Here is a 15,143-nt window from a genome sequence, read left to right on the forward strand (position 1 = left end):
CTGCAGAACAGGTACTCGGCTCTTAGTGAGGAAACCAACCTTAGCGTAGATACAATGAATGATAATCTGACGAGTATCATTACGGAGTGTGCAGTGGAAGTTGGAGGCCGGGTAGTTAGACAGGACACTGGCAAGCTTTCCCAAGAAACGAAGAACCTAATTAAGAAGCGTCAAATCATGAAAGTGTCAAGTACAACAGACAAAATAGAACTGGCAGAGCTTTCGAAGTTGATTAATAGACATAAGGTATGCGATGTAAGAAGGTATAACATGGAGAGAATTGAACACGCTCTGAAAAACGGAGGAAGTGTCAAAGCATTGAAGAGGAAACTTGGGATAGGCAAAAGTCGGATGTATGCACTAAGGGACAAAGAAGGCAAAATAACTACCAATATGGATAGGATAGTTAAAATAGCGGAGGAGTTTTACAGAGATCTGTACAGTAGCCGAGACGACCACGACCTTAATACTATAAGAACTAGCAGTAACCCAGATTACACCCCACCAGTAATGATAGAAGAAGTCAGAAAAGCTTTGGAGGGCATGCAAAGGGGCAAAGCTGCTGGTGAGGATCAGGTAACATCAGATTTGCTCAAAGATGGAGGACAGATTGTGTTAGAAAAACTAGCCACCCTGTTTACGAGGTGTCTCCCTACGGGAAGAGTACCAGAGTCTTGGAAGAACGCTAACATCATCTTAATACATAAGAAAGGAGATGACAAGGACTTGAAGAATTACAGGCCGATCAGCTTGCTCTCTGTAGTATACAAGCTATTTACAAAGGTAATTGCTAACAGAGTAAACAAAACATTAGAATTCAATCAACCAAAGGAACAAGCAGGATTTCGAACAGGCTACTCAACAATTGACCACATTCATACTATCAATCAGGTAATAGAGAAATGCTCAGAGTATAACCAACCACTATACATAGCCTTCATAGATTACGAGAAGGCGTTTGATTCAGTAGAAATATCAGCCGTCATGTAAACACTGCGGAATCATGGCGTAGATGAAGTATATATAAACATTCTGGAAGAAATCTACAGGGGATCAACTGCTACCATAGTGCTTCATAAAGAAAGCAACAGAATACCAATCAAGAAGGGTGTAAGGCAGGGGGACACAATTTCCCCAATGCTATTTACCGCGTGCTTACAGGAGGTTTTCAGAAGCCTAGATTGGGAGCAGTTAGGGATAAGAGTCAATGGAGAATACCTTAGTAACCTGCGCTTCGCCGATGACATCGCATTGCTGAGTAACTCGGGGGACGAATTGCAACTCATGATTACGGAGTTAGACAAGGAGAGCAGAAAGGTGGGTCTTAAAATTAATCTGCAGAAAACGAAAGTAATGTACAACAACCTCGGCAAGGAGCAGCGCTTCGAGATAGGTAATAGTGCACTTGAAGTTGTAAAAGACTATGTCTACTTAGGGCAGGTAATAACCGCAGAGCCGAACCACGAGATTGAAGTAACTAGAAGAATAAGAATGGGGTGGAGCACATTCGGCAAGCACTCTCAAATTATGACAGGTAGATTGCCACTATCCCTCAAGAGGAAGGTATATAACAGCTGTATCTTGCCGGTACTTAGCTACGGAGCAGAAACTTGGAGACTTACAAAGAGGGTTCAGCTTAAATTGAGGACGACGCAGCGAGCAATGGAAAGAAAAATGGTAGGTGTAACCTTAAGAGACAAGAAGAGAGCAGAGTGGATTAGGGAACAAACGGGGGTTAAGGATATCATAGCTGAAATCAAGATGAAGAAGTGGAAATGGGCAGGGCATGTAGCGCGTAGACAGGATAACCGCTGGTCATTAAGGGTAACTGACTGGATTCCCAGAGAAGGGAAGCGGGTTAGGGGGAGACAGAAGGTTAGGTGGGCAGATGAGATTAAGAAGTTTGCGGGTATAAATTGGCAGCAGCAAGCACAGGACCGGGTTAACTGGCGGAACATGGGAGAGGCCTTTGTCCTGCAGTGGACGTAGTCAGGCTGATGATGATGATGATGTTTGTGTTCTTTCTAATCGCTAGCATGCTTCGAGCCTACAGAAAGCATGCCCGTGATAATTTTTCGGGACTGCGATGCACCAATTTTGTATTTTTAAGGAAATGCGCGCAATGATGCATGCTTACTTTGTAATGGGGGAATGGCTTTAAACCACCAGGTCGTTATGCGAACTGTAGGACATGACAACCGACAACCATTTCTGCTTGTACGGATATGGCGTCTCGTACCATTGCGCCTGTACACTGAGCACGTGTGTTTAGGTAGCATAGAAGTTACTTTCAGTGCCATTCTCAGCATTGAGGTTGGTCTTTGGTAAACACTTGCTCGACATGCCAATGGCTTCCTTGTCACGCCGAAGGCTTCAGATTGAGTGCACCGTTGGTGCCTGCTTTCCATTATTTGCACCGATGGCGTTTTTTTTTTGTCACTGAAATGATTTTTCGCTTAGAGAAAATGACAATAACACCGGAATTCCTTCAACACAGGTTTTACAACGGTGTCACGTTAGTATTTATTGGAAACCATCCGTTCATACTCGAAGGTATTAACGCCCCGCCGCGGTGGACTAGTGGCTAAGGTACTCGGCTGCTGACCCGCAGGTTGCAGGTTCGAATCGCGGCTATGGTGGCGGCATTTCCGGTGGAGGGGGAAATGTTGTAGGCCTGTGTGCTCAGATTTGGGTGCACGTTAAAGAACCCCAGGTGGTCGATTTTTCTGGAGCCCTCCACTACGGCGTCTCTCATAATCATATGATGGTTTCGGGACGTTAAACCCCACATTTCGATACATATAACAATCAATCAACACATGTATTAACCCTTTTCAAACGCCTAGCTCTTCACCATTCCTGCTTCTTTTACCTGAAACGTAGACACGTCCTTTTATTCTCATCAAAAAAGAGGGGAAGCTTTAAGTTGTATTAAATGAGGTGGTGTGGAGCTGGTACGTTGAGCTGTTTAATGAAGGTTTTCTTTCTTTTATACGAGTGGTCATGAATTCATAAGCTCGTAAACCGCGGAGGGCTTCAGCACAACCCTTTTGATGTCTCTGCGTGCACTATTGTGCTGTTTGTTTGTAGGTTAAAAGCACAAAACGCCAATGTTTGCAGCCTGATATCTCGACATGGAACCCTATTTCTAAATCAGCCTATAGCCAACAGTGAATCATCATTTGAACAAAAACTGCAATTCCCGCAGTTTTGCAAAAAAACTGTTTTTCAAACAAGAAAAACTTGAGAACCCTCCTTGAATCTTACGACACAAGGGATCACATTGACGAGCTCATTGTCTTCATTGACAAATTGAGACGTGTCTTAACACGGCCTGGATTCAGTTTCTATTTTTGTTCCGACACAGTTTGAATGGACATAGCTTTTGTCCAGTGGCGCTGAGAGAAAAAAAATTTTACAGAACCTGCTTAACAATGCTTCAGCTCCTTATGCCATGCAACAACGGCGATACCTTCCTTACTATATTTGAATTGACAGGCGTTGAAGTTGGTATTTCGCCAAAGTTTTTTACGCGACTGGTTATACTCTCTGCCTTGTCCCTTTTGACTTCTTCCTTCCTCCGCGTCTTTCCATCAAACGAATGAAGCAGCTGCCTCACTGAAATTGCCGTCCCGATGGGTTTCCTTTACGCTTCATACTTGACAATATTCACAGACAACGCGCATCAAAGAGTGGGTCCATTTTACTTGGTCGTGTCATTTTTAGCTCTCTCTCTCTATATATATAAGGTTTTAGGACAGGCAAGCATTTTTGAGGAAGGCTTTTGTGCGTGGTCTCTGCCATCAACTCTCGCGCAACAAAGATCAGACATTAAAGACTGCACAGGTTCCCACAAAGTGTAAGCAATGTTTTTTTTTTTTCATTTCCTAATGACTAACACACTTCAAACTCGTTTTAAAGAGTTGGCTTGTGTACCCCAGGTAATTGTGAATGAGTTCACTTGAACTCCTCATTTGTTGTTTTTCCTCTAGGGGGTGTTTGTGCAAATGAATGAAGCCATTATTTCTTGTAAGGGGAAGAATTCTTAGCTGAAAAGAAACTATCACATGAACGTGTTTTAGAAATATTTTACTCTACATATACGAGACAAGAATTAGAGAATCGATGCTTTGGACATCCATGAAGGGGAAGAAAACACTAATTTATAAAATCTATGAAAAAAAAAGATCTATAGGAATCTGATGCAGCCATTGTAAGCGCACTTAGAGGCTTCAATGCACTCAGTGACAACACGTTGATGTGGCTGGCCGGAATTCATGGCCGCAATTCTTTCTGTGAGTGCAAATTCTGACATAATTGTGGCATTCGTTCATATCTACACCATTCGCAGACACAAAAAAAAAGCTAGAAACGTTAGTGTTGGTGTATGGGGAGAACTAGGACAAAGCTACTGGGCACATCACAATGGGCAGATAATCCCATTGCGTGTCACAGCTCTAAATAACGCCCACCATAGTTTTTCTACCGTTTTGTAGTGTACCTCTGCACTGCTTGCATTAACCGTTTTGTGAAAGAAAATTTTCAAAAAAAAATTGAGCTAGTGCCCTAACGATACAATGGGATAGGTGTCACTCTTCTTCAAAGATGCTTAACGGGTTGATGACACGTCCATTTCGCTTTTACTCGTAAACAAATGGTCATAGTTTAGTGAAAATTGTCTCTCATTATTTCTAAGCACGTTAGGCACATATTACGCACGCATAATGTTTGTTATATGGTAGAAATTATTGGTGAACCTACAAAGGTATAGGGGAATCACCTTTGCTTCTTCGACGTGAGGAAGCAAAAGTCTTATAACTCTCCTTAAGAGGTGTCACTGTAGCACGAGTTATTCGTCGTATGGCGATAGGCTGTGCAATCTACTGTTCCATTTTTCAGGCTAGCTGTTGAAAAACAGGAAAAGAACAAGTGCACTACGCTGACTTTCCTTTTGCATGGCCTTGGAACGTTCCATTCACGTACCTCTGTGTCTGCTCGTAACATCTACTTCCCCCCTTTCTTGGTCAAGCCTACAGAAAAAGGCCTTCATGGGATTAAATTGAAACAACCTTAAAATAACCAACGATTTATTTGACAAACAATCAATAAGCAGCGCTTGTGGAATTTCTCACGTGCTAAGGGTTGATTATGTTAGGTTGGCAAAGTTATTGCATTGAGAAATTTGTCGCATTTTCTGTCTCACCTTTACATTAACAATACTGTTTGAGGCAGTTCTACTTGTATGCCCAGGTGCTGAGGGTGAGAAAAAACGATGCCTTCGATAATGAAGAAGCTCTTAATAGGGCTGAGCCTGATCCTCGTAACCTTAGAAAGGGTAAGTTACTCTTCTTTGATTTCTTTTTTACACTGACTACGTAATAACTTGCACACCTAATTTAAAAAAAATATGACAATGACGCCTAGAGAGAAAAAAGGGAGATCTCGTCATTAAAATCAGGATGTACAGCCAGCGTACATTCGACTGCCTGTTATAGAGCATGCGCTATCTTTGCTAACATTGCCACGCTGCCTGCCATAAAGCACTATAATTTGAGCTCACAATATGTGCGTGTGTATAGAAAAAGTAACAATTCAGAGCACTTGGTACTATACTATGGTTGAGCAGAAAGGCATTCCAGGTGCGTGAAATCATCCTACGTTTTACACAAAGACAACGAAGAAACCGAAACAAGCTACTACTACTACTATGAACAAGCAAAAGAGAAACTTGCAGGCTACGATACTGGAAATGTTGTTAGGTAATCAGTGATCTTTCACTTGTAAGACACTCTGAAGCGCTGTACCAAACGCACTCACCTCAATGATGTGACGGATGTTTTCGGGAACCTATCAAATGCGTTATCTCACAGGGTTACTAAGACTTATCGCGAAAAAGAAAAGAACATGGAATCCTACACGCAGTAGGGTTTTCGTAGGCTAGTTCCCCAATGAAAGGAACGAGAAAATGATAGAACTGCCAGGAAATTCATCTTTCGAAGACAAATAACAATTATTTTCAGAGACAATAAGCAGTGACTTTATGGAAACGTTGTTGGGACAACATTCATCTGAATTGAATCCTAATTACATGTGCTATCAGAATGTGTTTCTAATCACAAGCGTTGCATTTAGCAACGTAGAAATGCTTTTTTGTCGAGCAATGCAAAACACTGAAGCCTACGTAACCATACATGTTATCATCAAACATGAACAAGTCTCTCTAAACAAGCCTCTCTAAACAATGTTCTCAGATTTTCAAAAACTGTGACTACTTTGAACCAACGCTGAAAGAAAAAAAAATGTTTACTTATATGGTTGGCCACATTTTGCTCAACTTAACCTTCGTTTAGCGCCACCGTTGTGTATCTAGCTCCTTTAAACACAAAAATTAAAGCTGTTTCTTTGGTATCTTATGAATGTCTAGATAAACTATAGCCTCGGTAATCCTTACTCTTTTACAGATGTCTGCGCAGAAGGAAACGCTAAATCCAAAAGGTAATTTTTCGTCTGCCCACCTTTGATTACAGAAATGCGAATTCTGCAATTCTTCAAACATGTAACTAAGCAACTTCCCAGGCTGAAATGAAGTGGTTGCATTCGCTCTCACATTACTAATGAGGTATAAAATGTCGAAGTGCTATTATCACCGCCCACACTTTGCTGAACCTTGTACTCAGCGTATTTTTTTTTCAAAAATTTGACGGAGTATGATTATTAGTTTGGAAAAATAACACAACGAATAAGTCCTCTGTATACTAAATTACGCGTACTCACGAAATTTGGGGCATGTAATTAAGGCCTGATAAGCAAGTTTTTTTAGCCGTCATCCAAATGTAAACAAGCGGTCCATGCTTATCCCAAAACTTCATTTCATTGTGTTTTCACAATTATGCGTGACTTGCTTCAGAATTAATTACGCGACCAAACGGCGTTTCGTCAAACCCTTGATTACGAGAAAAATAAAAAAAGCAATTCACTTCTTTTTGTGACTTCAAGATTATTTCTTTTCTGGCATGACAACCCAATAACGGACTGATAATTGATATATTTACAGGCTGTGGCGTGTCCAGCTACAAGACCATGATAGTGAACGGCACTGAAGTGAAAGAAACACAGTATCCATGGGCGGTATGGCAATCTTTTCGAAATCTCTTCAAAGCGATATGGAAGGTTCAATAAACGAACGCATTTTTTTTTATTTTAGGACTAAAAAGACTACCCGCTCAGAGGAGCGAAAAGAAGTGAAGCCAGAGCTACAACGAGGAAGACGCAATTAGAGCACATAGTACGCGATATTTATTTGACTCTATACAAATTAAAGCACTGAACAGTACCTTCAATGCATATATTCAGGTTTAATTAAAAATAAAATAATAAAGCAATAGTAAAGTAATTCAGGAATGCTCTATGTTAACCATTAACCCTAACATGCTTCTTCGAGACGCCATTTCGTTGCCTCCAGCAAGACTCACTCACCAGTGCCTAAATGCACGCGTCGAGCTTCTAACTACACTTAGTACCTCGTCATGACAACGGCCTTCAAGCGTGTGCGCGTGCGCCCTCTGGTGGCGACACGCGACTGCAGTGTCGGTCACACCGCATTACCACCCCCAGCGAGATTTCTCCTGAGTGTGAAGCAGACTGTAGAAGTCTTAGAATGAAGTATAAGTTGAGGCAGATCGAACAGCGACTTGTCGCAGCATCAATGTCTGCAACAATCTGCGGCATTTCAATGCATGTTGTTTAGTTTGTCAGTAGGTGATACCTGAACCCTTTCAAGGGGCTAGACGTTGGATTTTCGTTTTGTACTCGGATTCGCCAAAATTTTCAATCATTGCATAGTTATTGATTGATTTATTGATTCATTCATTTCAACTGAGTGAAGTTCAGGGAATAATTAGCTGTCGTTTACGTTTATTTTCGTAGCACTTCCCTCTATTTCCTTTTATTGTCTCGTCACTCTCATAACCCCACGAAGATAGCTCTTTTAGTTGATCTGCGTAGCTCTCTTTCGATTCTTTGCTTCCACATTGCTGTTATTGAAATATAAGAGCAAAACCAATAACAACGAGAGCATATTCTACAGCCGATTCTATTTATTTGTCTCTTGCTTTGTAAATGAGGAGCAGGCAGAAATATTTTTTATACTTGAAGAAATCATAGAGCGCAACCAAAGTAATTTTGAACACCACGATTACCACAGGAACGTACGTGTGTTTCCCATACAAGATCTTCAAGAAGACATGAACGCATATTTCACCTTTTCATAATAATAATAATAATAATAATAATAATAATAATAATAATAATAATAATAATAATAATAATAATAATAATAATAATAATAATAATAATAATAATAATAATAAGCAGCAGCCGCAGCCTCCTGAGTACACTCACTGCAGGACAAAGGCGTCTCACGTGTTCCGCCAGTCCACTCCGTCCTGTGGTTGCTGCTGCCACTTTATACCAGCATTCTTCCTAATCTCTACTGCCCACCTAAATTTTGCACCCCCTCACCCACTTGCCTTCCCTGGGAATCCAGTCAGTTGCCCTTAATGACCAGTGTACATCCTGCCTACGCGGTACGTGCCCGGCCCATGTCCATTTCTTCTTGATTTCGACTATGATGTCCTTAGCACCCGTTGGTTCTCTGGCCCACTATGCTCTCTTAATGTTACACCCATCACTTTCCGCGCTTTACTTCAGGTCAATATGAAGAGTGTTGGTAGCCCCTACAAGTAGAACTTACGACGTCACCTCCGAATGCCCATGATCTCAACAGGCACACACAATATTGCTTTTACAATTCCAACACATAGTGCAGTTTCTGCAGGAAGTGTCGCCCTGCCACCATAACTGTACCGGTCTTGAAGGTTTTAAGGAACAAGTAACTTGTGAGACTTCGATTCAACTGATAATTTTCGTTTTTTCTGCTCGCCAGGTGTTTCTAGCAACGCAGTTTCCCTCAGGTCAATATGCTTGCGGAGGTACCATCATCACAAAGCGCCACGTCTTGAGTGCGGCCCACTGCTTTTTTGTGTAAGTGGACTCAGTGTACAATTTGGCTATGAATGGACGGCATTCTCGCCGTCAATGAAGCACCTCAGCGAGCACGCGCTCTTTTTGAAATGCCTTTTTGACATATCTTGAATAGTTTTATACACTTCTCACTAGCGAAGCCCACCCTCCGCCTCAACTGTCATCGTCGAAGCTCCCTGGTACAGTGCCATCTGTGACATTTTTCCTTCACACGGCTAGATAAATGAGCTCTATGAGCGCCGGAACGCGGATGGCGCTTGCATGATGTGGTAAGCGCTACACTATAAACGCACGGGAAACGGAGGCAGATTGGTCTACCTCTCCCTATTTCTTTGACACTGCCCTCTCCATTCAAACCAGCAAAAGCACGTTGCCGATTCCAAGCTCAGCAGACGCTCTTTCTGCGTGCGGCAAAAACGAGACGCGTAGTGCAAAATAAACACAGCATGGTCGTTCGCGTCCCATTTCTAACAAGCTTCGCTAATTTGTTTTATTAGTACGCGGAAGAATGGCTAAGTTCTGGCACGTGACGACGTAGATGGAGGTTTAGGATAGTATAGGTATGGGTGCGTCTCCGTGACGTTGGGGTGACAATTTAGCTTTTAACAGTGGAGCTGGTCGATCTTTTCGTTCTGTATACGTAATTCTCGAAAACTCGGCTGGTAATATGCGTCACTGAAAGCACGCACCGTATTACGCGCCAATGTCCAGCTGAAAATGATTTTCTTCGGAGTTGTGTACTTATAGAAATTGGTTTTGATTCCCGAAAGGTACGAAGCATGTTGATCTCGGTAAACACTTCATGGGGTAGCCAATGATCGGTTTTCTAGGTACACTGATCGAAATTTCCTGCTTAGCGCTTGTGCCTAGTAAGTGTGCTGCTGAAGTTATTTCAGGTGCACAGAATAATCCCTCAAAGCAAACCACGCCACCTTTCATTCAATTTAGAGGGGCATGCAGCCATAGTCACTATAGTAAAATAAATTTTACTCCTTGGTTTCGCCGTGGTTTTGATTCTGGAAGATTCCGTATAGGTCAACTGGATCAATTGATTTGATTGATATGTAACGTTTTACGTTACAAAACCACCATATGATTACGAGAGACGCCATAATGGAGGGCTCTGGTAATTTCGACCACCTGGGGTCCTTCAGCATGCACCCAAACCTGAGCACACGGTCCTACAGTAGTTTCGCCTCCATTGAAAATGTAGCTGCCGCAGTCGCCGTTCAAACCCACGAATTGCGCGTCAGCAGCCGAGTACTTTAGGTGCTAGATCACCACGGCAGAGCCAGTGTATGAATTTATGTAGTGTTCTATAGTTTCTCATGTTAATCAGAATTCCGGCTTACAGGATGTGTACTTCTTTGCCGAACAACAAACATTTTACGGGAGAACGTATGAAACGAACACTGCACCCTAAGTCTCACTGAAAACTATGAAGGAGGATGACTTGAGCATGTTGCTAGATGAAACTGCACGAACTGCACCAGAGGTTAAAAGAATTAATAACGCACATTGAGTATTGACATCCAACATCGTCAGCACTGTGTTTTTTGTTTGTGTAATATTTCCTGTTTTCTGCACCGATGTTTTTGCACCGATGCGTATGTGCGCTGATTCGGTCATCTTTGTTGCACAACTTCTTTCAACTTCGTTGCAGTAACAACGAATACGCACAGAAGGTGACTGTCTCGTACGGCAGTGTGGATCGTCACAGCGGAAAGAAGGTTGACGCTTCGAAGGTGCTCATTCACAAGCATTTCGACAATCTAACTGCCTCGAATGACATCGCCCTTCTTGAGGTACGGAATGTCCTTCAGCATTGTGGGTCTTCAGTTCTTTATTATGGATCGATCCAGGGAACGCCAGCCGGTGTTTCAGTTGCACTTGAGCGTTTTGCACAAACGTAGGCTACAGGGACACCTATGCAGTTATGACTCACGATTACGATATCAATTAACTTTTAGCGCAGGATATCAAATGTTGAGAGAAGAGTCTCAAGCGCCGCAGCCGTAATATGTGGAACGTTTAACTTTAAAAAATTACCGTTTCTTTAAATCAAGATAACAGGGTAATCGGCTTTCAAGGCCGGATACGCTTTTCTCAAGTTTAACCGGATAGTCGGTTTGGCGGATACTCTCAAGCTGTAGCAGTAGATTGTCATTGTATGGGCTGGCTAGGCACCAACCCCAGCAAATAAGTTTGCTTGTGTATTTTCGAGCAGAAACGACGAGTATTTCAGAACCGCACACATATGAACACAAACGATGCACAATCAACATACGTTCCGAAATTGTTCTAGACGTTTCTCACAACAGTACTGGTTCTCTGCCATCGAGAGCGCTGATTGAGTCTGCTTGCACCGCATGTATTGCATTGTTACTGCCTACCCTGATTATGTCAAACTTGGGGATATTACTTAACGTGCAAATGATTGGCCAGTGGTTCAAAATACCCCCCTTCACCCACTGCAGGTATTACTTAGGGTGTAAAATAATCTATGTCGTGTATTAAAAGCTCAGTCAAGTAACGAACATGGCCTCTGCAGCATTTCAAATACTTTCGCACCTGAAATGCACACCCTAAAATTGAAATGGAATAAAATAAGTGTGTGAGAAGTGTAAATAATTGTGAATGCCTTCAAACACGCAGTTATAATGCGCGAGAGGCTAGCCACAGAGTTGCGAGAGTTATTCACTTTCAATAGAAAACAGTACTCTACTATATCTATTCATCGTATAAAACTCGGTGTGGTGTTTCTGTGGCACCATTTTCCGAATACCCTCTGCTGAGTTAATGTGATGGATGATTGAAACAAGAAATAAACAGTCACCAACTATTATGGTAATTCTTTTTGCATATTCCAAGCAGTCCTTCGTGTTGGGGCAAGGCCCACTGTACATAACGTTTTGACTTGCAGCAAGACATCCACTACACTAAAGATAATAATTTTTCGATCACAAGTCACACAGCACTGAGTACACCTTTATTTATTCTTCTGTGAATAAGCGAGAAGGTACACTTCTGCAAGGTACCTCTTCCACTTCTTCGATTATTTCAACTCTTGAGCATGTCTATTCACCTCTTCAATGCATGAATGTACTCAAGTTATGGCTCTGATGAATGCCGACACCTTTGTTCTATGCAGGTGAAATACCCGTTCCAGTTTACCAAAGACGTCGCGCCTATATGCCTCCCAACGACCCCGGTGAAACTTGTAAATAAAGATGCGGTCGTCGCTGGATGGGGATCTCTTTACCTTGGTAAGCTTCACTTAATACCAAACAGTGCTTAGAAAAAGCTGCTCGACACAGCTAAAGAAACCAACAGATAATTAGGCCAACGAGAGCTTGATTTGAATTATTCGCTTTTTTTACTGCAATGTAGTTGCTAAGACCTTATTTCAAGGTAATTTAACAAACACATAAGAGTTGGTGGGGGAACTTTAGTGCATGTCTTTGCTCAATTCATAAGTGCTTCAATGTGAAGGAGCGTAAGATTTGGTGCATCATAGTTTGGATTCTAAACATGAAGTTCAAAAGTGTTATTAGAGCTTGGGTGAGTTGGTTCGTCGTACTTGGACTGCTATAGTACATTACGGTATAGAAGAAACAGCCGAGCAGACAGGAGAACAGAATACTGTGTCACTCCGTTAAACCGTCCCTTTTCTCCCTTAAAGCGCTATACCTATTCAAGTCTTAGCATGAACAGTAGCATAACAGGTTCATGTAACATTATTTAATTTGATTTAGAGAAATTTAAGCGTTTACAGCCACATGAGCAGGAAGATTTATTCATTTTCTGCTTCGTTTCAGGGGGACAAGGCGTCGACTTTCTTCGTCACACAACGGTCACATTTTTGCCGGACCAGATATGCAGTGTAATATTTATGGGACGAAGGTACTCAAGCGTGCTGCAATGCTGTGCCCATAAGCGGGGCAAGGGCGCGTGCAAGGTAAGCCAATCCCAAGTTTCGAATATGTTGCTGTAACCTATCAGTGATTAGGATCCTGTGTTGTACTCATGGCATGAGTGAGAGCGTTCCTTTGTTAAATTTATAAAAAGAAGCGAATTATCCCGAGTGTTTGCGCTAGGAATCATATGTAAAGAGGTACACACTTTGGACAAAAGACAAATTTTTATACTGAATGCTTGACTTTGTCAGAATGGTCATGCATGGACTCATAACGCCGTTCCACCAAAAAATCCCTTCATTTCTGTGTTCAGGCACCCATTATAAAGTGTTCCTTCCGTCATAAATTATTCCGCCAGCAAACAATGTACCTGAAACTTGCAATAACCAGTAGAAGTGAAAGGGCCCTCAACGCGTCTTTCCACATTTGTTCATTTGTCATTCGCATGATCACCTAAATACAGGCTATTCGTCTATCTACTACCCTGCGGCTCTATCTCAACTCAACAAAAGTGGCTTATGGAAGACTTTCTTCTTCTTGTCATTACAACTTCTTTTAATTATAACAGGAGATACATATAGAGGTGTCTCATGCTGACAAGCAGATGATTATATCATCATCATGATTATCATCATCATCATGTGGACAAGCAGATGATTATATCATCATCATTAACATCATCATCATCATCATCAATAACAGCAGCAGCAGCAACAACAAAAACAACAACAACAACCACTACATCAACCTGACTGTGGCGTCCTCATGGCGATTGTCTCTTCCGTGTTTAACCAATCAACCCAGTCCTGACACTTGTAAGGCCACAATATACACACCAAATCATTACTCTCTTCTGCTCACTGAGGTTTATGTCTCGCTTTCACGTTTCCATTCGTTTGGAATTCCTTCGCTGCTCTTGACGAGTAACGGTTATCTTTTCTACATGTTGTACGCTCTTTGGATACCCATTTTTTTTCTACATTTACACCAGCTGTGCGCAACATCCTTTTATTTCGCCTGCCTTTGCACACATTGATTTACTTTTCATCGTTCACTGCGTTTCCTACAAATTAAACCCTCTTTGTAAGCCTCCAGGTTTCTGCTCAGCAGGTAAGAAGTAGCAATATTCAGTTCTTATCTACCTTTTTCTTAGGGGAGAGCAGCAAAGTATTGTTTGCAATTAATTCTTATTAGTCTATATACTTCGATGTCATCGTTAAGCTCCGTGTTAGCTACCTGTAGTAATTATACGCACTCCTTATTCGATAAAAAGTACCTTGACGGAATCACGAACGTGCACCGTAGCGTTGTTCTTTGTGAGTTTACATCTTGTTTTCACTCTAAATCCCTTCACTGAATGCCTTCTTGTCTGTGAGGTAGTTTTCAATTAATGAATAAATACATTATTAACCTCTTGTGTTGCCTCATTACCTATGGCAAAAAACAGCTGTCTTCTCAGACTGATAGCTTGCACGTCCGATAGCTTGCCAGTGATGAGAGCTGAGCTGTCTAATAGGATTTAGGCATGTAAAACCATTTGTCTTCAAGGCCCCCAGTGATCCTTAACCCATTATGAAAACACGCGCGCCCGCAGACAAAAAGTAGTCCCATAGTCCCTTTTGCCGTCAGCTGAAAAGACAAAAGCCATCTTCATTATCTTACTCTTCAATCAATTGTGTTGATCATCTCCATCAGCCTACCCCACGAAAAAAGCTTCCAGCTCTTTACGCGATTCAAAACTGCTTACAGTATCGGGAGCGCCGCACATTCCTGCGCCTCTCACGTTTTTGCCTACGAAATCGCTTTACGTTTTGCAAAAGGAGTATGCTGGATGATGGCGTCATAGTCATGAGTCGTAATATTGACATCCCAATGGCATCACAATTTCTGGAGACGAATCATGTACCACGTCACATGATGGAACCTTTTACATCGCAGTCTGTTGACGTCACCACCCGCTGTCACTATTTGAATTTGATGAAGCCTCAAAAGCGTTCGCCTTGCCTCGTTACTTTGTTATCCAGGGTGACTCGGGAGGACCAGTGATGCTACGGTCCGCAACTGACCGCTTCCAGCAAGTTGGCATTGTCTCGTACTTGATCGGCACATGCGGCGGAGACTTCAACCCACAAGTATACACGCGAATAAACGCCTACATCGACTGGCTGACACAGGCAGTTTCTT

General features: G+C 42.1%; 1 protein-coding gene across 2 annotated transcripts in view; it reads left to right on the plus strand.

Moving 5' to 3' along the window:
* The window catches only part of LOC119164226 (transmembrane protease serine 9), a 77,229-nt gene that overhangs the window by 32,293 nt on the left and 29,793 nt on the right, over nt 1–15,143 (plus strand). The window contains exons 2-8 of one of the 2 annotated variants that reach the window (XM_075871235.1): nt 5,233–5,335; nt 6,462–6,495; nt 7,055–7,128; nt 8,945–9,042; nt 10,706–10,847; nt 12,194–12,308; nt 12,861–13,000. In XM_075871235.1, coding sequence (XP_075727350.1) covers nt 5,273–5,335; nt 6,462–6,495; nt 7,055–7,128; nt 8,945–9,042; nt 10,706–10,847; nt 12,194–12,308; nt 12,861–13,000 — 666 coding nt within the window. In that variant the 5' untranslated portion in view covers nt 5,233–5,272. The remainder of the gene's footprint in view (nt 1–5,232; nt 5,336–6,461; nt 6,496–7,054; nt 7,129–8,944; nt 9,043–10,705; nt 10,848–12,193; nt 12,309–12,860; nt 13,001–15,143) is intronic. The other variant, XM_075871234.1, reaches the window with a different exon arrangement.

The sequence above is a fragment of the Rhipicephalus microplus genome, chromosome 8 (assembly GCF_043290135.1).
Source record: "Rhipicephalus microplus isolate Deutch F79 chromosome 8, USDA_Rmic, whole genome shotgun sequence".
NCBI classification, from domain to species: Eukaryota; Metazoa; Arthropoda; class Arachnida; order Ixodida; family Ixodidae; genus Rhipicephalus; species Rhipicephalus microplus.